General features: G+C 32.8%; 1 protein-coding gene across 1 annotated transcript in view; it reads left to right on the top strand.

Annotated features, from left to right (window-relative positions):
- DPYS (dihydropyrimidinase) overlaps nt 1-24425 on the top strand; it is a 115502-nt gene that overhangs the window by 12038 nt on the left and 79039 nt on the right. The window contains exons 2-3 of the mRNA XM_051970968.1: nt 13805-13963; nt 20969-21148. Coding sequence (XP_051826928.1) covers nt 13805-13963; nt 20969-21148 — 339 coding nt within the window. The remainder of the gene's footprint in view (nt 1-13804; nt 13964-20968; nt 21149-24425) is intronic.

Here is a 24425-nt window from a genome sequence, read left to right as displayed (position 1 = left end):
GTATCCACTTATAGAATTTGGACTTTCTAAATCTGGGATTATTGCTATTGATACAACTCAAAAGTATTTAAAAACAATCACAGGGCTAAATTTATTGGGGATAGTAAGTAAACGGTGAATGATGGAAGGTATATTTTGAGGCTTCAATTACCTGTCTCAGAAATAGGACAAAGAAAAAAATACCATTTCAGAAATGCTTCACCTTTGTACTACAAGGAACTGTAGCACTGAATTTGATCCTGAAGAAAATTATTTGCTTAAATCCTATTTCTCTGAGAGATAACAGAGGCACACTTATGTATACTTGTACTCACCTCTTCTAAGGACACAAATATGATTATCTAAATTAATTGAAGTCAAGAAATTCAGAGAGATATGTCATGGTCTCATGAGATGGCTAGACTAGAAACTGTTTACTTGATTAATCCATCAAGCTATTCATTTATATGCCTTTATAAATAAGAGATATTGCTTGCGGTACTTTATTCATTGATCACTGAAAGGTAAAGGTATCCAATTTAAAAACTAAAATATAGGTCAATGAAAGGTTACAGATTTTTGAATCTAATATATGTCAGAAGCTGGTTTATGAGTTAAAATTGATTCACCTAATTATCAGTAAAAGCTTTTTCTCCTGAAATAACTAATGAAAACAACTTTGTACTTAAAAGAAATCATATTTCATTTCTTTGACCTGTACTGAATTACAGTAGCCTTCCAATAATTCAATATCTGTGAGTGAGGACAGTACAATTTTTTTCAATTGAATATCAAGAATTAGATAAATCTGAAGGATTTATGACTTTGCTTTTTGCTAAATCTATGCTAAGAAAGTGAATTGCAAAAGCTTAGCTAATTACATGTATTTAATTTTTATTTTATTTGAAAGTAATGATATTGTTATTAATCCACTTCTATGTGTGTGTGGATTTGTATTAAAAATCTGGCAGTACCCTTAATTAGCAAAGGAATTATCCAAAAATTTAAGACAATATGTTGGGTACATATTCTTAAAAAAAAACAAACTAAAAATAGTTAAGAAAGAGGACTGTGTCTGATTGTGGGGTTTTTCTAGTAAGGTCACAAGGAACAAGATAGTGTAACATATGATTAAATGCATATTTTGTATATTATTTTAAATACTCCTGAATATCACTTTATCTAAGAGTTGTATTCAAACAAAATTGGTTACAAATTGAATTCTGTTTTTTGTGATCTGCCAAAAAATTGGTCTGAAAGTCAGGAGAACTAGATTCTGCTTCTAACTCTTTTACTAATTCTATGACCTCAGTCATCAGTTAGCCTCTTCAGGATTCAATTTCCTCATCTGTAAAATGGAATTGGATTAAATGAACTCTAAAGTTTTCTCACTCTAATAGTTGATGATTCCATGATACTATTTTGTAGGTACTATTAGACTGAAAACCACTAGACAGCAAGGACCATATCTTTAGTTTCCTAAATGAGAACCATAATCCAATTCAGCCAATTAGACAGCCATCCAACAATAAAAATCTAGTGGACATACAGTACCTATTGTCTAAGCTATGCTGTGCAGTTGCTGTGCAGGATCACCCAAGGACCTGGTTCATCAAAATATCTACTTTGCATAGACATTATATATGACAATGATCTGGCTCCAGTACTGAATAGAAATAGGTAAGAAGGCTGCATTTTCTTTAGAAAATTGTTCTCTTAATAGCCTCAAACTTCTTTATGAAACAAAGAACAGTTTCAGTAAAGGCATTCTTTGGGCTGAAGAATTGATGTAAAAATTCAAAAGTACATGTTGGCTATGAATGCATTACAACATTTTTATCAATTAGCTCAGAAAAAGTATCATTAGAGGTTTCATCAGAAAGATGTGATTAGAAAATGAAGCAGACAAGTCATGTAGTTCTAGTGCAGGATGACTGATGGACAGATTATGCTCTCTATTTTTATCCTCTTGTTATCAAGAGAATTCAAAAATGTCTTAAGTGAACCTACTTAGGAGAGTTTATAGAAAGACATGACCAAGAATTACATAGGATGTAGAAACATGGAGAGGTTGTGTTCTATACATGAATCATAGAATTCATAGTTGTAAAGGACCTTGGTGACTTTCTATTTCAACCCATATCTGAAAGGATTCCTCCTTAGCAAATGGTCATTCTGCCAACCTCCAAGGAGGAGAACCACAATTTCTTCAGACAATTCATTCTGTGTCTGGAAAATTCTAATTGACAGAGAATTTTCTGGCCTTAAGAATAAATTATTCTCTTTGGGATTTCTACCCATTGTTTCTGGTCCTGCTGTCTAGGGCCAAGCAGAACAAGTTTAATTCTATACTTCAAATATTTGAAGACAACTATCATATCCCTCCCTAAAAGACCTTGTATTTATTTTTATTTATTCCCTGTATAGTTACATGTGTACACGTTTTCTGAACAGATAGAATATAATCTCTATGAGAAGACAGATTATTTCATCTTCATATTTATTTACCTAATTCCTATATTTTGTATGCTAGCTTCCTGGTATATAGTAGGTGCTTTAAAAATGTGCCAATTGTTTGATTACCTACTTTTGGGTTAAGGGAAAACATTATGTAAACCATAAAAAGCTACATAAATTTATTGATTATAAAATTAATTAATATCCAATCTTATCAATTCTATAAATTAGAAACTCTGATTAGTAATATTAATTAATATCAATATTAAGCGTAAAGCATAGAGACATATGATTGCCAGAGGGAGGGATATCTGGCTCCTACTGAGAATTGTTCCCCATAGATGGTTGAATAGTCTCTTAATTGTAAATAGTTTTGTCCTGATTTCATCCAGGGTTGGAACATTGCAGAGTCTCTTAGAAATGGAAAAACTGGACAATGAATGGTAATCTCTCAAAGGAGTTTGGTGTAACTATGCACATAGCAAAGATCAAGTAGATGAAAAATTCCTATTTTCCTGTGATGAGATGCAGTCAAGTGGAAATTCTATAGAATTTGTTCATCAATATATGTGCATGTATTTGTATGTGTGGGCACTTAGGTGGTACAGTAGATAGAATGATGGACCATAGAGTCAGACACTTATTAGCTATGTACTATTCCATAATTCACTTAATCTTGTTTGCTTCAGTTTTTTAATGTGAAAAATGAATTAGAATACAAAATGGCGAACCACTACAGTGTCTTTCCCAGGAAAACATCAAATAGAGTTATGAAGAGTTAGACATGATTGAAAATGACAACAACAAAATATTTATGTGTATGTATATATAAACATATTTTTGAAAGATGGCACAAATGGATGTTAGGTTCAGAATTAAATAGGAGGAAGGTAGATTAGGTTATTTTGGGAAAATTGTAAAATTCTCATTATGTTACCTCTTAATCATTATTTTATTAATTAATTATGATTCTTTTTGGGGAAAAAAGTACATCTTTTTAAGACTAATATTCTATCCATGTCTTTGAATGGTTACATTATAGAATATTAAAGTCTCTGAAAAATTTAAACTGTACCACTTTAATATTAATGGAGTGGTACACGATGGTGGGAGTAGGCTACAATATAAGACAAATTAGGAACTATGAAGAACTGAAAATAAGAAATCCTTAATGAAATAGTTGATAGAAAAAGATGGATTGGTCAGTTGTTGAAAGTAAGGAATAACCAATATATAAGTTCACATATTTGAAAAGTATTTTTAATTTTAAAAAATGAAGATACCTCCTAGATATTTGAGGAAGATAGAGATGAGTATGGTACGAGATGGCAGACATGGATGGATTGTGATCCACATCATTCAAGAGACTGATGAGATTACAACTCCATTTGAGTTTTTGAGAGAAGTTATATATAAAAAAAGTTTACTTAAAATAAGATGGTTTGTATCAATAATGTTATAATGAAGAGCAGTTTATATTTCATAAAATTCTTATAAGTGATTTATCAATATAACAATAAATTATTTCATCAGTATTTCATCTGAGATTAAGTAATGAACACCTTAAAATACATATCCTGTCTTTATACATGCTCAAAATTTCTATTAATTTTCACATCCATTCACTAAATACTTATTAAATGCTTACTATATTCCAGCAGCTCTGTTAGTAGTTGGGGAAACAAAGAAACATCATTTGATATTTTCCCAAAAGTATTTATATTCTTTTGAGAAAAATATTATATATATGTATACATTTGTATGCACACACATATTTTGTATAAATGAAGAGTGACTTCAGAGGCAGAGCACTAGCAATGAGTAGAGAGGAAAGGGAGACTGAGATAGCTTTCCTCCATGAAGTGGCATTTGAGTTGAACTGAGAAGGAAGCTAGAATATTTGCGAGTAGAATGTTAGAAAGGGAGCTCATTCCAGACATGAGAAGATGGCCTCTGCAAGGAAGTATTAATAGAGCATTGAATATCATGGACAAGGAAGCTAATTTGGATACATTGTAGTATATATGAGGAAAGGAACTGCTAGATGGTGCAGTGAACAGTGTGCTGGGTGTCTAGAGTTAGGAAGAACTGAGTTCAAATCTTGTCTCAGACACTTAGTAACTGTGGTTGTAGAAAAGTCATTTAACCCTATTTGCCTTAGTTTCCTCAATTATAAAATGAGCTGAAGAAAAAAATTGCAAACCACTCTAGTATCTGCCAAGAAAACTCTAAAGTGGGTCATTAAGAGTTGGACATTACTGAAAATGACTAAACAATATTGTGCAATATACAGGAAAACTAAGGCGTAACCAGGTAACAAAAAACTTTAAAATATAAAGAGAACGATTTTTTTTAAATCCTGAAAGAGATTATTTGTCCAAGACTAGTAATTGTTTAGAACAAAGGGCATTGAACTGGATGGAACATATCCAACAATATGTTTTGGTTAAGTAGAATATGATCACCTATCCATATGAATCATGGAAGAAAGTAACAAAAATTCATCTAAATAGAAAGGTCCGTTAGATAAAGCAGGGTGGGAAGTGGTTTTGTGCTTTTATGAATTGAAATTTTTAGTAACAAGGAATAATGTTCAAAATTCTGCTAAAGTTTTTTTTCAAAGCTCTGATTATAAGCTTTTTTTCTTTTACTTAAATTTATTGGATCCTATGATTGACTGCACTGAAACTTGTCATCTATTTCAGAAAAAGCTTAGAACCAAGAAAGCTATGAGGTCTTCAGATGGAGTGCATGCTTAGGTACTATGGTAATACATAACTTGGAAGGAAATAAATTAGATGGATAAAATATCATGTTATATAATATTATGATCCACTCTTTGTTAGAGTTTATCTAAATTTAAATTCCATTACATTTTACATCTGAGATAGCATATTCTTTTTCTAAAGAGAAGATTTTGGATAAATTAGAAGGTTTTCAGAGAAGAACAACCAAAGTAATTAGGAACTGAAAGGCTTGATTTATGAGGCAAGATTAGAAAAGGTAAATGCATTTTGTTTGGCCAACTGACAAATATAAGTGCAGAGAAATTTATTTTGGGTGAAAACAAGGAATATAGATAGATAGATAGATAGATAGATAGATAGATTCATATACATATATACATACATATATATTAGGACCTTAGATTTTATTGGTGGGAACTACTTCTGTTGTGGTAATTCTTTCTATCCATTCAGATGGGCTATTGGTATATAATTTATAGCCTTTTGGAGTCTCATGGAGCATTAAAAGATTGTCACTGTTATGACTGACTACATGTTTATCTTTATCAGGGTAGGGCTTGAGTTCATAGCTTTCTGAATCAAGAATAGCCTTGTATCCAGTAGTGAAAAAAAGTCTCAGATTTGAAATCAGTAGACATTGATTCAAATAATATTTCTGTCAACTAGTTACTGTGTATGACTTTCTATATATCATTCAATCTCTCCGAATTTCATTTTCCTTATCTGAAAAATCTGTATATATGTGTGTATGTTGGGGGAGGGGAGGATACAGTCGGACTTATTGGCTTCTAGAGTCCCATCCAGTTCTAAATCTTTGCTCCTCTGATCCAAGACTCTATGCCAATTTAACAAGAAAAAAGTAGCTCTTTCTAGGGAATAAAACAATCTTTCTAAAGAAATATTCATGTTGTCAAGAATTTTCCTTCTTTTAAAATGTTTGGTGACTCCTGACAGATATCTGGAAAGTAGAGAACAACAACAAGAAGAAGAATGTCACAACAATAACAACAATAATAAACTCTCCACTAATTGGCATGATTGGAGAATGCAGTTTTTTGGTTAACTGAGTAGAATTATAGCGCAATCCTTCTAAGATAGAGAAACAAGGAATAAGGGAGAATTTGACTTTGTCTAAAGACAAGGGGAGAAGGTATATGGATCTGAATGTTTCTTTCTTGTTTCAAGTCAGTACCCTGTTTTCTGCTCTAAAACACTGGATTGCTGGAAGAGGTGGCCTAACAAACTGATCAAGTCAGAGGATTGAATGAATGAATGACCACTTTTTTATATTTCCAGAGCAAAAGTATAGGACTGCTAATCTTTGATAGTCATTGTTCTTTCATACCAAGACATTCAATAAGTCATTTTGGGAGGGAGTAACTATTCTTCCCATGAATTAAAATTCTCTAGGAAGAAAAAAAAGTTAAAAAGGAAAGGGGGCAGCTATATGGGTCAGTGGATAGAGTATCAGCATTAAAGTCAGGAAGACCTGAGTTCAAATCTAATCTCAGACACTTAATACCTACCAGTGTGTGACTCTGAGCAATTCATTTCACCCCTATTGCCTTGCAAAACACAATTACTAGGAAGAGTAGTCTACTGGTAGACCTGTGATTCTCTCATTCCTTTTACCTGGGCTTTGTCAATAATTGTCCACCTCTAAAGTTTCCTTAGGAGATCTCATTCCCTGAAGGTTAAATAAGGTTCAATTCATGATAAAAGTTGCATGACTATGAGTATTATTCATAAGCTTGATTCCATTGCTTAACTCTTTATTCTGAGACTTCATTATTCATCTGATGAAATGACTATATGGATAAGGCTAATTGCTTCTCTCCTTCATCCTCTCCCTCATCTCCATCCCTAAGGGAGAATGACATGTATTTTTGGTTTCTCAGAGGTCAAGGTATAGGTTGAACCTTCCAGTGGGAATGGTCCTCCTTACTCTTTTGTATCCCAGAGAAAGAGAATGAACACTAAAAGCATGTTTTCCCTCTTAAATTCTTAAACTTAGATTCTTAAATTTTAAAACTAAAACAGAGCTAGAAAATCAGACATAACATATAACTTAAATTGGAAAGCAAAAGTAATCACATTTGAATGTTTGGATTCTACCTAAGAATAATGCCCCTAATTCATGAAATTTCTCAGGATTTTACATCTTTTCCCTTTTAGGCCTCTTTATGTTTTAGTTATATATATTTTTGTACATTTAAATCTTGTGAATTACAGTCACTTTCAACTACCTTTCATCAGTAGCTCAATTTGATCTTCATTCTGAGAACAACTTCTGACTAATCTTCAAAAGCATCTTATTCCCCTTCCCCTATTCAACTTTGTGGCTCCCTCAACACATTCTATCACTCCTTTTTATATTTGCTTTCTGGAAGATTGTCTAATCTGTCACTGAGTCTCTTATTTCAAACCCTGCTCCCAACATATTCCCAACAGGGAATTTCCTTGGGACTCTTTTAGGTGTGCATAATTATATCACTTGATTTTTTATGAAAAAGATCCCAAAATCACATATTTAGAATCGAAAGAAACCTAAAACCTCATTTTACATATGAAGGATATTAATTCTCAGAGATGCTCAGCATCAATGCAATTTTAATTTATGATTTCAAATATATGTGACTCATTGTGCCAAACCAGGACTTTTCCTAATGGTTTTATAGAACTAGAGTCTTTTGGAATAGACATCTTCATTGCTGATTCTACATATAAATGCAGAGGACACAGAGCAAGAAAAATAAATTTGCCTTCTTTTATAAATATGTCTGATTAGGTTGCTAATAACTGAGATAAACCATAAGCAATATTTTAGGAAGTTATAAGAGTCAGTATCCCTCAGATTACTCTAGTTCAGACTGATCCAGAATAACTGCTGTTTCCATCTTGTGTTTCCCTACTTTTTCCTGTTTGGAAGAGGAAAACTTGAAAATAGATAGACATATATATATACACATATATAGATAGATAGATAGAGATGTTATATATAGATAGATAGATAGAGATGTAGATTTTATATATATATAGATAGATAGATATGTAGATTTTATATATATACACACACACATATATATGTGTATATATATATATAATATACATATTCTGACTCTACTGTCATCTTTTCTTAGATTAGTATAGAGATACCACTATAGTATCATTTTGTGGGTATTTCCCTATTAATTTCCACTTTAGCATGTGGTTCAGGAAATGGAGCTTCTGTACTTTTAGAAATGCAACACTTTATTTTATAGGCCATAAATCTACAGTCTCATAACTAGACCATTAACTGCAGTGTCAACACTCTTTGAAAGTGATCTCATTAAACTACAAAGTTAAAAGTTCTTTCTAATGGTTTAGAGAATGCAGAATAAACTGAAAAAGAAAACGAATCCTTTTCTCCCAACTTCATAAAATTACAGAATTTTAGTGTTAGGTAGGGGTCTTAGTAGCCCCCCGTTCTAATCCATACTGCTCCCCAAAAGAATCTCTATTGTAACATTCCTCTAAAGTAGTCATCTAGTCTTAGTTAGAAGGTCTTCAATGAGAGAAGAAAATTCTCTCTAACTGCCACCCATTTCTATTTATGAGCAACTCCATTTGTTAAGAAGTTTTTCTTTATATCAAAACTATATTTTATTTGCTTCTTCTGTCCATTACTTTTATTTCTTCCTCATGGATCCAAAAGGAACTAAGTAATCCAAAAAAATCTCTTATCTTCATGTGACAATTTTTCAAACAGTTGAATAAAGTTATACTTCCCCTGAGTCTTCTTTTCTCTAGGTTAAACATTCCCAGTTCATACAGATCAAAAGCTACAAAAGTTCATGAGAAACTATAAGCATATATATATGTATATATACACATACACACACACGTACATACATGTGAATTATATGTTCATGCACACACATTATCTAAAGTGTAAACATTAGAGAAAATTCTAAAGAAATGGAACAGTTGGAAACTGCTTGCTAAAGTAATCAGTGGTTTAAAAAATTAGATGTAAGCCTTTTTGCTCTGTTTTTTGGCTAACTAAATAAATATAGACAGTGCATAAGTTAAATCTCTCCTTTCCTAACCCTCCCAACTCTTTTCAAGAATACAAGAATAGAGAAGTAAATTATTTTGCCAACATATCCATTCAAATGCATTAAACATAATTCCGCTTCTGCTAACTTTGTGTCACCCTAGTAACAAATATTTACTGGCCTTGAATTTGGCTTTAGGGATTTTAAATAACATTTAATTTTTTTTCTTATGTTCCTCAGTTGGTACTTGGGGAGGGGATAATTTGGAGGCTTATATTTTATACATTAGTTCATTGCCATAAGCACTTAATAATTGGTTGCAGGTTGTCAGTTTTTTTAGAGATTATAATACTTCTATATTTTTCTCTCTGTTTAGTTCTTGGATTTTTTTCTTTGCCTACATCTATAGAGGATGCACCAAAGATTTCCTTTTTTTTTTTTTTTAATAATTCAGGAAAAACATGTTTTCTCTTTACAAGATGTACCAAAAGTCTTATTGCAGCTAAAAGCTATTAAAGTTAGTTGGACTATTTTTCTCCCTGTCTTCTATTCTTCAATACCAATTCCATCTCATCATTTGACATATTGTGGACTTAGATGCTATGGGACCTAAATGGTTGCGTGCCATTGTCATCAATGATGAAAGCTGAGGAAGAAGACAAGGAGATTGTTGAAGGCAACACCATTTTGAGAAGGTTGAGAGATCATATCTCTAGATATTTGAAAAGGAAGTTCCTGAATCATTGCAAAAAAATCACAGATAGAATATTACCTCAAAAATGCAATTAAGTAGAATGGGAGAGAAGGGGAAAGGGAACAGGGGAAGGACATTTTATACACAAGTCAGAAATACAAGAAATATATTTATTAATATAGAATAAACTCATAGGAGATTACAAGACACAAGTTAATTCAAGTTGTTTATTCAGGTGGGAGGGATTGGTTTCCATTCATAGATTCTATGAAATATAGCCTCCTTTAAGAGGAGACTGTCACAGTAGTCTCCAGACCACTAGGCTTTATCTTACAATAAGCCTGGAGACATTAATAAGCCAGGATTTAAACCTGGTTCCAAGACTCTCAATCTATTACTCTTTCCACTGTGTTGTACCTAGTGATTGACCTATAAGCATCTAGGTGAGACAATAATTAAAGCAATGGATCTAGAGTTAGAAAGATATGATCTCAAATCTTAGAAGTTTATTAATTATGTGATTGCGGAAAAAGCATTATTTCAATTTCTTCACTTCTACTTCCTTGAAAATTCAATTAAATATCATCTCAGCTGTTAGTGTCCCCCAAATTATTTTCTATTTTATATATATTCTGTATTTAATGTGTCTTGAGACAGTTACTCCTCCCCTATTCCAATTTTTTTATTTTTAGTTTTGAACACTAATATCTTAATTATAGCAGGCTTTTAACAAATATTTTTTGAATGAATGTGTATAGAAGTCAGTCAATTATGTATATGTATATATATATATACACACATACACACACATACACCAAAATACCTAGGACTAGAGAAGCCCAAGAAGTAAATCCAGAAGAGAGTAACTCTAGATAGAATCTTAGAAGGGAAAAAAAGATCCTGGTCACACAAGATACAGGAATACCTTGAGAAAAAAAAGAAGCAATTGAAATAAAATAGAACAACTGGGAAAGAATGACAAGGAGAACTAATAGCTTAAAAGAGATTGATAAAAATCTAATCAAAGAATTGAATTCCCTGAAAATTATGAACCAAAAGAAAACAACTCTGTGAGACAATAAATATTAAAACAAAATTAAAATATTGCAAAAAGAAGAGAAGAAAATGTAGGCTATTTATTTTAAGAAAAATGTACCTGGAAAATAGGTCATGAGTTAATCTAAAAATGATCAGATTACTGGAAAAAATTATTTATTATTTTATAAGAAATAAGAAAACTACACAGATCATGTAGAACTGAAAACAGAAGGAATCCTTTGATCACCTCCCAAAAGATGTCCTCAAATAAAAATTCTTAGGAATATGATAGTCAAAATCCAGGTCAAATAAAAACTATTATAAAATAGCTAAAAATAAAAAGTTCAAGTAGTAAAAGGTCATAGTCAAGATCACACAAGATTTTTCAGCTGCCATTATAAGAAGAGAAAAAACTTGGAATACAATATATTAAAAGGCACAAAATAAAGACTTAGAACCAGAAATAATCTGTCTTATAAAATAAAGCATAATTTTTTCCCCAGACATATATAATTATGCCTGGAGGAAGGTGCCAAGAAGAACTAGACCTTTAATGAAATGGAAGATTTATGATCATTCCTTATGAAAAGGCTAGAAATGAGTAAATATGTTAAAATGGAGACAAGATTAATTATTTAAGAAGGAAAAGAAACAAGTGTCTTCTTAAATCCCTTAAATCCCTAAGGAACAGACTTGCCAAAAATTTCAATTTCATCTGAACTGTGCAAAGGAATATTGAATATTCACATGCAAACCACCCACATAAACACACACATAGAACATAATGCAAATTTCTTAAATTAAATTGATTTAAGGAGAGGGGAGAAAATGTTTTAAGAGGGTGAACAAGATAGTTGATGGAGTAGCCATAAACATAACAAAATTCAGAGTTAGAAGTGGAGCATGAGAAGGGATTAAAAGGAAAAGAAAAAATAAAAACATGTGATTGGATGTGGGGAATAGGGACAATGGGATACATATGGCATCATTTATATATTATAAGTTTAAACAAATCCTTTTGCAACTTTTTATTGTTTTTTTTTTTTAATTTTTGCAAATGGAATATAGGAGAGAAAAGAAAAAGTATGAATATAGAAAGAAATATACAATTAACAATCATAGCCAGGAATGTGAAAGGAGTCAACTCACCAATAAAATGAAAGAGTAGACTAGAATGTATTAGATAGTAGAATGCAATAACATATTTTTATTAGAAACACACTTGGAATATTAAAATTTACAAAGAATTAAAAATGAAAGGATATAACATCTATTATGTTTCCAGTAAACTCCAAAAAGTATGGGTAACAAACAGATAAAGTTAGAGTAAAAACAGATATGATAAAAAGAAGTAAGCAGGGAAACTATACTATACTTAAAGACATAATAAATAAACATGAATACTAAACAAATATGCACTAAATTGAATAGCATATATAATTACATTTTAAAGGAAAAAGTTAATTGAATTACAAAGAGAAATAGATAACAAAACTGTAATAGTGAGAGACCCCAATGTATCTTTTTCAGATCTAGATAAATCTAACAAAAATGATAAGCAATGAATAAGTTAAGGACCTGAATAGAACTTTAAAAAAATTATAGATGATAATAGATATATAGCCATAACTGAATAGGAATATGAAGAAGTTAATAAATTTACTTAGTTGTGTATTTTTAGAAAAATATGACTATGCACCACTACATGCCTCTCAGAATGGCTTAGATGACAGAAAAAGTTAATGATGAATGTTGGAGGGGATGTGGGAAAAGTGGGACACTATGTTCACTGGACTATCAAATTATGCATACCCTTTGATCCAGCAGTATCTCTATTGGGTCTGTATCCCAAAGAGATCATTAAAAAGGGAAAAGGACCCACATGTGAAAAAATGTTTATAGCAGCCAATTTTATAGTGGCAAAGAACTGGAAACTGAGTGGATGCCCATCAGCTGGGGAATGGCTGAATAAATTATGGTACATGAATATTATGGAATATTATTGTTCTATAAGAAACTATCAGCAGGATGATTTTGGAAAGGCCTGGAGAGACTTATAAGAACTGATACAAAGTGAAATTAGTAGAACCAAGAGGACATTGTGCATAACAAGATTATGCAATGATCAATTCTGATGGATGTGGCTCTTTACAACAGTGAGGTGATTCAGGCCAGTTCCTATGTCTTGTGATGGAGATAGCCATCTGTACCCAGAGAAAGGATTGTGGGGACTGAGTATGAATCACGACATGGTATTTTTACTTTTGTTGTTGTTTGCTTGCATTTGGTTTTCTTTCTCATTTCTTTTTCCTTTTTGGTTTGGTTTTTCTTGTGCAGCATGACAATTGTAGAAATGTATAGAAGAATTGCAATGTTTAATATGTATTGGATTATTTGTTGTCTAGGGGAGAGGATGAGGAGGAGGGATAAAAAAAACTTGGAACACAAGGTTTTGCAAGGGCAAATGTTAAAAACTATGCATAGGTTTTGAAAAGAAAAAAGTTTTAAAAATAAAAAATTAAAATGACCATGTATTAAGACATAAAAACCTCACAAACACCAAAGATTAGAAATCATTGACACATTTATCACTGGCAACAAATACAATAAAAATACATTCAATAAAGAGCCTTTGAGGAAAATTAAAGATTAAATAATTTAATAATAAAAATGGATGATCCAAACAACAAATCATAGAAAAAACAGAAAAGTTCAAATAAAATGCAATAATACATATTTAATGTTTTATTAGTGTTTGGGAAACTCATGGTTCAGAAAATCTCAAAAATTAGCAATAAATAACTGAATAACTAATCTGCTAATTTGATGAAAATCTTTTGTGGTTTCAGGCAGCTTTGGCTGGAGGCACTACCATGATTATTGATTTCGCCATACCTCAGAAAGGCTGCTCCCTCATTGAGGCCTTTGACAAGTGGAGAAGCTGGGCAGATCCCAAAGTTTGCTGTGACTATGCACTTCATGTTGCAGTTACATGGTGGAGTGACCAGGTAGAGGGAACAAGAGTCATTAAGTAGTCATTAAGTAGAAATTTATCAAGTATCAATTTGGCATAATATTCTGTTTCAGGAATGTCCTAAATGTTGGGTACACAAATGTGAAAAAGAAAGAGTCTCTGTCCTTGAGGAGCTTATAATCTAATGGGGAAAAGATAGAACCCAAAAGGAAGATAAAAGAGGAGAGGGAAGGGCATGGAGGCATGATGGAGAAATGCAAAGTGTTATAGCCAGGTGAGAAATGAGAAGACTGGCTTGAACATTTTCTTTAAATAGAGGTTAGGAGAAAAGCTCTTCACTCTGCTTTTCAATCAGAGTTTCCCAAGGGTAGAGAATGTGTTGAGATGTGACTACTAAGGCTGATGTGATCTTGCTGTATGATGAAATTCCTAAGGGCATGGTGGAGAAGTCCAAAGGAATATTGTATTTGGGTAAGAAATGAATAATTAAGTAGAATTGTGTGTGGTAATTTAATAGTAACAATTTGGGGCACATTTACATGCAAAATCAGTTATGGGACATATTTATACATTAAGAACTGAATGGAGAAAAAGATTCCTTCTGGAGCTCAAATAGAGTATTACCCTTGAATGCCCCAGTATAGTTTTGGCCAAGGGCAAAATACGCTTTTATTTAGTTCATCTATTTGGTTAAGTTACTAGATTGTAAATATTTGATGGCAAGATTTTGTTCTCTACTATGTTTCCTTCACTTATCTGTCTAACTATCTATCTGTTTATTAACTGTTGGCTTTTGATGAGACACAGCAAAATGATTAGATATTACAACTCCTCAAATAATTGACAGTTCTCAGATCCACTAATGTTCTTTTTTTCTTCACAAAATTTCCATTTGGCTTGATCTTGAGGTGCTTCACTGTCTTGGTTGCTTACTTCTGTATAATTGTCAGATTATCAATTACCTTACTAAAATCAGAGTTGTGCCCAGAATTGAATGTTATAGTCCAATCAGGACAGAGTATGACAAGACTCTGTTGTCTTTACAACAGAGATATCTGGCCATTACTGAATAGGAATATGAAGAAGTTAATAAATTTACTTAGCTGTGTATTTTTAGGAAAATGTATCATTACACACCTCTCAGAATGGCTTAGATGACAGGAAAAGTTAATGAGAAATGTTTTTTCCCTATTCACTATGCCTCTCTTATACCTGACTAGGATGAAATTAATTTTGTTTTGTTTTGGTTGGTGATTTTATTTTTAACTGTTATGTGCTTGGCTAACTCATTTTTCATTTGAAGCCCTTGCCATTGATTAGTAACTGAAGAAAAGATCCCTAACATCTCTTGGAATTTTTGTTTTATTTTCTTATTGTTGTTCAAGACTTCCAAATCATTTTCAGTGTCTTGAACGACAATATAGAGTAGTAGATAGAGAACTGGGCTCAGACACTTAATACCTATGAGATACCGGTATTATGTGACTGGCTCTTTTCAGATATGAATGCATATCTAGTAAAACTTCCCTCATCTTTTATTTGTGAAGATAATTTTTTGAACCCACATATAAGACTTTACATTTACCCCTTCAAGATTTCATGTTATTAAATTGTGTTACTGTTCCACCTTTCAAAGTTTATTTATTTATTTTTTGGATCCTATCTGTCATGTAGAATGTTAATTATCCCTTTGTGTCACATACAAGTTTGATATATTTTTTCATTTAGTCATTAATAAAAACATCAAAGAACACAAGGTCAAGCATGGCCCCTGAATCACTTTACTAGAGACCTTTAAATTATTAATAACTACTTATCTGGTCAAACCATTTAAACAGATTTGTATTCATCTAGTTGTAGCTGAGACAGGTAGGTGGCACAGAAGACAGAGTGCTGGGCCTGGAGTCAGAAAGACTCTTCTTTCTAAATTTAATTCTGGTCTTAAACACTCACTAGCTGTGTGACCCCGGGCAAGTCCTTTAATGTTGGTTGCCTCAGTTTCCTCATGTATAAAATGGCCTGAAAAAAGAAATGGCAAACCATTCCAGTATCTTTGCCAAGAAAACACCAAATAGCATCACAGAGTCAAACATGACTAAAATGGCCGAACAACATATAGCTTATATTACTTTTTCTTTTCTACCAGAACAACATAAGCAACTTTGTCAAATGCTTTGATAAAATCTAGGTTTAAAAGTATTTCTAGAATGCCTCTGATTTACCAGCCCAGGAACTCTACCCACCAAAAAAAAAAAAAAAATGAGGCTAGTCTGGCATAATCTGTTGTGGATTTTGATTGATCCACTGCATTTTAATGATCACTACTCTTTTTTTTTTTAGATGTTTCTGCAATTTTCATCTATTTCCTTTTCCCATCCAGATGCTATATTTTAATACACCAATAAAAAGGTCACTTTTGTTTCTGCCTTTATTGCTCTTCATACAAATGAGCTGTTTCTTGATGTCTACCTACTGCTTCTAGTTTTTAGATTTTCTTGCATGCATAGATCTTCAGATTATTTTGTTCTTATATCCCCTCCTAACAATTCTTTTACTTGCCTTCTTCTGAATAAGTAGTATCCTTTAAGAGCCTCATTCCAATTATGGTTTCATACTACTAAAACTCAGTGATACCACTAAGGTAACATTTGCCTCTTTGAGTTCAATTCTTCAGATTGCTTTTCCTTACGCTTTATGAATTTGTATAAAAGCATCATGTTTTTTCCTTCAAAAAAACAAAGAACAAAATCCATGGATTTACCAGCTTTTAAATTTTTTTTTTTTTGATTTTTGTCTCCAGTGAGTATCTGTTTGTCTCTGCTGCTATGTACTCCTTTCAATATGGTTTCCTCTTTCTATAGTTTCTAGTTGTATAGACTTACATAGCAATTTTCTTCCTCCTCCTAGTTTTATATTTTAAGACTCTTTGGATAAGAGTTGCAAGAATATATTCCATCCTTGATCAGGAGTCCTTCATTTCTATATAGTTCATTTTCAAGGTTTGTTTCTGTAATTCAAATGTCATTCACATATACTGTCTTAATAATGAATGTCTTATTCATTTCCTAAATCTTTGTTTTTCATGTGAGTCCTTCCCATTGATTAGTAACTGAAGAAAAGATTCCTAAAATGTCTGGAATTTTTTTTTTTAATTGTTGCTCAAGAGTTCTTATTCTCATTCTTATACAGTACTTATTCTGTAGAGTATGAGCTAGCTCCCTGGAAAGCTTCAGGGTCAGCCAGAGCCAGGACAAATCAAAGTCCTTGGTCTTTAGGGAGAGAAGTGAAACAGGCAGGTAAGCTTCCATGAGACTTGCCAAAGATGTCTCCTGGATTCTGGAATCTGGAGTCTCCAGCCTCTCCTCCTCCTCCTGCCACCAAGTCACACGATTATCTTACTATACCAAACATTCAGCAAGCACCAAAGGTGAGGAGAGCCATGATCTAAATATATGTTAATAAAGCCATTGTCTCACATCAAATAGGTAATTAGCCTTAAGTACTTTGCATTCTCAGATAAGTATACCTATTCAGAATTTCAGTCCTCTACAGTTATCAGTATTTTTAGAGACAGTGGGGAGTAGTGGCTAGAGCACTGAACTCAGACATTTACTAGCTATGTCCTTGTACTAGGCACTTAGTCCTTCAGTTTCCTCAAATGTAAAATAAGAGATTGAAATTAATAAGAAGGGATTGAAAATAACCTTTCAGATTCCTCTCAGGGTTAAATACAATTTTTTTTTTTTTAACCACTGTAATTTTTGTCTATGTGAATTCCTAGAAATAGGTGGTATTCATTTGGTTTGGCTCACACAATTATAAATAAAGAGCTGGGAGGGATCTCAGGGGTCATCTAGTATAGCCTCCTAATTTTGTAGATGAGAAAATGTAGATTCAGGGAGATCAAGTAACTTATCTTAACTCATATATATATTAGGTGGTAGAAGTAGGATTTAGATCTAGATTGTCTTGCTTAATTAAGAGCCAGTGTTATTTCTACTTTTTCTACCATCAAGGAAGCAAACATCTCTATTGCTGTTACCTGATCAACAAATTTTTTGTCTCATTTCAGCAATGAGTCACTTGACATCATTTAATAATATTTAAAACAACAACAAGAATAACAATAAAGTTACATGGAAGCTTACAGTGTACTTTATATATGTCATCTCTTTTGACCCTCATTATTATTATTTACTCCATTTTACAAGGAAGGAAATAGAATCTAAGAGGTGCTAATTAATTTCCAGTCACACAGCCTTTACTAGATGATGTCCTACCAAATAGCCCCTCAGATCCACAACATCATTTCTTGGAGAAAAAACTAACTGCTTCCTTTATAGATGATCCTTTTTCAGAAAGGGCCTCCTATCTGTCTTTTGACGCTAATATTCAGTGGTTATTTTTCCATTTATCTTGTTCCTTTTTTCTTCCTTCATACACAAGTTAGATCCATTTTGTTCTCTCTCTTTTCCCTTTTCAGTCTTTTTCAGCTGATTTCCTTCTCCCCCACCCCCCAGGCAATTGGGGCAATTGGGCAAGTTACTTGACTTGCCCAGGGTCACACAGCTAGGAAGTGTTAAGTATTTGAGCTCAAATTTGAACTCAGGTCCTCCTGACTTCAGGGCTGGTGCTCTTTCCACTGTGCCACCTAACTGCCCCCTTTTCAGTTGATTTTTAAAGTAGTTCATTTTCACATATATCATAAAATCTGTCACTTTCTCTGTCTCCTTAAGTTTGAGTCCAAACACTCTTTCTTCTCCTTAAGATCTTTACCTCTTTCCTCTACAGGTCTCAAGTATGAATCCAGATGAGGCTCTTATCTATGACTTTAGATAAAACTTCTAATCTCTTTGGACCTCAATTTCCTCATCTGTAAAATGAGAAGTTAGACAAGATGACCTCTGAAGTCCCTTGCAGATTTAAATCTGTGATTCTATATTAGAAGGAGGAGAGGATGAGAAATAGCCAAGACCAATTTCAATGACATCTCCTCTGTACCCATGACCTATATCAGGAAAATCTTGTAGCCCAGAAGGTACTATAATAGGCAGCTGTGGATTTTCTTTCCTTGGGCACAGCTACCATATACCCTATTGGAAATTTAACTATTCTTTTATTTCATTGTTCCCATCTGTAAGACTGCTTCAGTTCCAATCCTTCTGGCCTCCTTGAGAAAGCCTCCCCATCCCCTTCCTGTCTTTACTCCTATTCTTCTTCTTCAGGTATTCTGGCTCAGTGAGCATTTTAAAAATAGCACCCACTCAATAAATTTGAACACCATAAAAAAAAAAAACACCAAAAACAAAACAGGCAATGCAAAATAAGTTGTGCTCAAACACAGATTATATAAGATTCTGTCATTCTTGCTTCCCGAGGCAGAAAATCAAAGTCTTGATTAAGTGAAATCTCATATTACCTAATCACAAAATAGGCAGTGATTATCTCTGTTCTGCACCAAATCTGGATCATTTCATGTTCTGCTGATTCCAAATTCCCTGAACAATCTTAGTAGAATGCAATTCTGTATTTCATGTCTTAAAAATTATTGTACAGACATTTTATGTTCTAGTAGAAGGCAATTATATATTGCCTTTAAGACTCTGATTCTCAATAATGGGCAGTCCTTCATTTCAATTATTTATTTATTTGGAGGTGTGGGGAAAGATAATATAGTATGAGGTCTCCAGTATGTTCACCAGTTTTAATTTTCTAAAACTGGTTGAACAACTTGCTAGTTAAAAGCAAAACCAGAAAATGGATTGTTTCATTTATCTTTGAAATTTTTTCTCTGTTGCTCAGCAAGATACCCTAATACTGATCAGATGCTCTTATATTGATCTTGATGATCAAGGATCTCTTACCAGGGATCCCTTCCCAGAAAACTTTGCCAGAAGCAGGGGATTAGTATGAGTGACCTCATACATTTCTGTCTAACTTTATTTCTTTGATTGTCTCTCACCAAGGTATTGTGAGTGTTTATGACAATACATGAAATATATAATATGAGCCCTGAGGGAAAAGATCTAAGACATTTTCATGTATTTTATAGATGCTTAATAAATAATACATATGGAGGAAAGATACTTTATCTATAAACTGTATTGTTGTAATATGAAATGAATATATATTCATTTGAGCTTACAAATAGATTTTAAAAATTGTTAGATTTTCAGGCTTTAAAATATTCCATAGTCCTCCTCTCATTGATTAGTATTACTGCAGTTCTGAAGGCAATGAACATTATAGTTGCTCAAAAGCACATGGCAGAATTTCAGTTTTTAAAAATTTTACCAATGGCAGTCATACTTTCTGACTCTTGATGTTTATCATTAAGCATCCTAAGGTTATAGATTATGATCTAGAAGAGACCTTAGAGATAATTTACTTCAAACCCTTCATTTTACAGATGAAGATAATGAAGTTTGGATTAAAATACCACTTGTATTAAAAGGTTAATGACTAGCCCAAGTTTCACACAAGTATTAAGTAGCAGAGCTGGGAATTAAATCCGGAATGCAGCAGTATCAGAACTTAAGATAAGAAGGCCAGAAAATGAACCTAAGATAAACAGAGGACTATAAAAAAGGCAACAAAGACTAAACTCAAAGCAAATACAAAAACCTCTTAAATTGTGGTAAACAAAAATCGAGGTGGGATTATGAGGGATGATTGAGTGACCTGAGTAAGAAAGGGGGAGACTAGCACCAGCCCTGAAGTCAGGAGGACCTGAGTTCAAATCTGGTCTCAGACACTTAACACTTCCTGTGTGACCGTAGGCATATCACTTAACCCAATTGCCTCAGAAAAAAAAGGGAGGAGACTTGCTACCTGAAAGTGTCATGGCAGTAGGATAGGAATTTGGTTCTAAGACTCTAAATGGCAAAGAAAGTGCCTCCTTGAATTGACAGAGAGAATTGCCTCTTTTTAAGATTTTCCTCAAGTCTAGGTCCTGTCTGTTTCCTTTCTTTGGTACCCAGTTTTGGGGAGTGATGACTATTATTTGGGTTCAAGAACCATCCTATTTGTTCCCTTTCAGGTCAAAGAAGAAATGAAAATTCTAACACAAAATAAAGGGATTAACTCTTTCAAGATGTTTATGGCTTATAAAGACCTGTACATGGTTAGAGATGAAGAGCTTTATGCAGCTTTTTCTCAGTGCAAGGAAATTGGAGCAATTGCTCAAGTCCACGCTGAGAATGGAGACTTGATTGCTGAGGTGAGTGTGTGCATTTCAAATCTGCAGACATAAAAGTGCCTACAGCTGTGAGGGAAGACAAGTGGCCTACTTGGTGCCAAAACTGAAAGCTTAAATTAGTAAACTCATTTAATGCTTCAGGTAAGAAGGAAATCCAGAACATAGTTCTCTGTGCTTTAACTGGAAATATGATTTGTGAGCATTGGTCACTTTTACCTTCTGTTTATTTAGAGCTTCTTAGAGTTAAAATAAATACTTCCTTCTTTATAGTAAGCCATTATTACATCGCAGGCCTTTCTTATTATAAAAATATTAATAATCCTCATTACATTTTTTAGTACTTCTTGTTTTGAACCATTCAGAATGCTAGTGCAGAATCCCAGCATCTGGGAAAACAGCCATGCAATCTGAGAGCCTGAGTGTGGGTTGATTGAAGCAATGGACTTGTTCTTGGTAAAACTAAATCATAAAATGTATTCTGGAGAATGGAGAATTCTATTTCCTATATTCTTATATTATAATATATATATTCTTATATGTAATTTCATATTACTTCAGAAATTCCACATTACTTTCATGAGTTTTATAACTTTAGAATCCTCATTTTAACCTTAAAGTGTTCTTTGAGTCTATGGAATTTTTAAAAAAACATTTATAAGTATTTCAATATAATAGGTTTCCTTTGTAATCCTATGCATTTTATTTTATACATTTAATAACACTATTTTGAGAAAGGATCCATAAACTTCATCAGGTTGCCAAAGATACCCATGATACAAAGTTGAGAACCCTTGTTTTAGAGAGAAGAAAATGAGCTTATGGTGAGGAGAGACCAGAGTTCAAGTGCTAAGTCAGTGGGTAAACTGCTTAATGAGCTTAAGTTTCTAAGCATTACTTATCTTACAGAGTTGTTAATCACATTATTAGATGTGTATCTCTTAAGGAATATCCATGACTGAATCCACAGGTTAAGAAGATAGAAACCCAGAAAGTAAAAACCTCCATAATTAACACTGGAGAACTTAAGACAAACAGGTCTCATTTAGCATCTACATCCCCAAATGATTCCATGGGCCATATATGTTACAAATAGTCTTGCAGGCCTGTGGACTCAAGGTCAAGCTATTGGGACCCTATGATACTACTTATGCTTAAACTCATCTGTCCTCACTAAAGACAGAAAATACTGCATTATCTATCCATGAGAAAGAAAAGAGAAAAGAACAGACTGGAGGAGGGGAAGAAAAGATTTAGAAAGGATGAAAAATGAATGCAGTGCTGTGAGCCTGAAACTAAAAGAAAACAAGCTTTGAGTATGAGGGAAAAGGGACTGAAAATTCAGCTAGGGATCATTCTCTCTTTTCCCCAAAATGTATCCAAGACAAGAACCTCGACCTATTCAATTCCAGAAATTCTAAAGTGAGGAGACTGAGGGGTCTCAGTCAAACCAGTCTCAGCAAGCTGTGCAGTAGTGGAAGAGAGAAGGAGCAAAAAGTGACCACGATTCTTAAGAGCAAATAATGGTGAATACCAGAGAAATACCAAAATGTTGATATAGGAAACCTGAATAAAAGCCTAGTAAATAAGAAATAAAGAAGCAGATGGGATACCAATAATGGAAGCTTTAATAAAGTTTCAAAGGGATCTTTTAACATAGGATGGAGGAAAATAAATCAAGATAGCTCCAAGGAAAAATGTAATCTTGAGGATTACTAAGAGACTATGGAACAATAGTAATAAACTCAAGATAATTTTTTAAAAAGAAGCAAAAAATCTTAACATGAATTCAGGAATGATTTTAGGTAGAAATATGATTTCTCAAAAGAGATTTTATTTATTTTTTATTTTATTTTATTTTTTTCTAGTAAATTTTTTATTTTTAATACACTTTACTTTATGAATCATGTTGGGAGAGAGCAAAAGGGAAAAACTATGGGAGAGATAAAAATGGAAAAAGAAGTGAACATAGCATGTGTTGATTTGCATTCAGTCTCCTTAGAGTTCTTTTTCTGGATGCAAGTGGCATTTTCTGTCCAATGTCTTTTGGGATTGTTTTGGAGTACTGAATCAATGAGAAGAACTAATTTTTTTTATGATTCCAATTTATTAAATTTCAGAATTAAATTAATTAGACAAAATATTCATTTCCCAAAAAACATATAACATCACTGATGGCTAGGTTTACAAAAAGAAAATGAAAGACTGTAGTCCTATCTTTCCCTCGGTGGTTTCTTGCTCTACTACACTTACATAAATTTTATTTTATTTTATTTATTAAAGCTTTTTATTTTTCAAAACTTATGTGTGGACAATTCTTCAACATTAGCCCTTGCAAAACCTTGTTTTCCAATTTTCCTCCCCTTCCCTCATGTCCTCCCCTAGATGGCAAGTAGTCTAATACATGTTAAACATGGTAGAAATATATCTTAAATCCAATACATGCATACATATTTATACAATTATCATGCTGCACAAGAAAAATCAAATCAAACCAATAAAAAAAGAGAGAGAGAAGCAAAATAAAATGCAAGCAAAAAACAACAAAAAAACAATAAAAAATGCTATGTTGTGAACCATACTCAATTCCCACAGTCCTCTCTCTGGGTATAGATGGTTTTCTTCATTACTAAATAATTGGAACTGATTTGAATCATCTCATTGTTGAAGAGAGATATGTGCATCAGAGTTGATCATTTTATAATCTTCTTGTTGCCGTGTATAATGATCTCCTGATTCTGCTCATTTCACTTAGCATCAATTCATGTAAGTCTCTCCAAGCCTTTCTGAAATCATCCTGCTGATCATTTTTTACAGGACAATAGTATTCCATAACATTCATATAGCATAATTTATTCAGCCATTCTTCAATTGATAGGCATCCATTCAGTTCCCAAGAACTAAGTCTTTTATAGTTGATCATTGCACATTCTTGTTGCTATTGTGTACAATGTATTTCTGGTTCTGCTTGCTTTGTTCAGCATCAGTTGATGTAAAATTTTTCAGGCCTTTCTAAAATCAGCTTGTTCAAGTTTTTTTTTAATAGAATAATAATATTCCATTATCTTCATATATCACAACTTGTTCAACCATTCCTCAATTGATGGTCATCTATTCATTTTCCAATTCTTTGCTATACAAAAAGAGATGCTGCAAACATTTTTGCACTTTTGAGTCCTTTTTTCAAAACATGATTTTAAAAACATGAATAATAGAATAGGAAAAATTGGATACATGATGAAGGATCTCCCTAAAGAATTGGTAGATCAGAGAGAGAGAGAAAAAGAGAGAGGACTGAGGG

The sequence above is a fragment of the Antechinus flavipes genome, chromosome 1, assembly GCF_016432865.1.
Source record: "Antechinus flavipes isolate AdamAnt ecotype Samford, QLD, Australia chromosome 1, AdamAnt_v2, whole genome shotgun sequence".
Classification (NCBI taxonomy): domain Eukaryota; kingdom Metazoa; phylum Chordata; class Mammalia; order Dasyuromorphia; family Dasyuridae; genus Antechinus; species Antechinus flavipes.
This window is presented reverse-complemented; position numbering and strand designations above follow the sequence as displayed.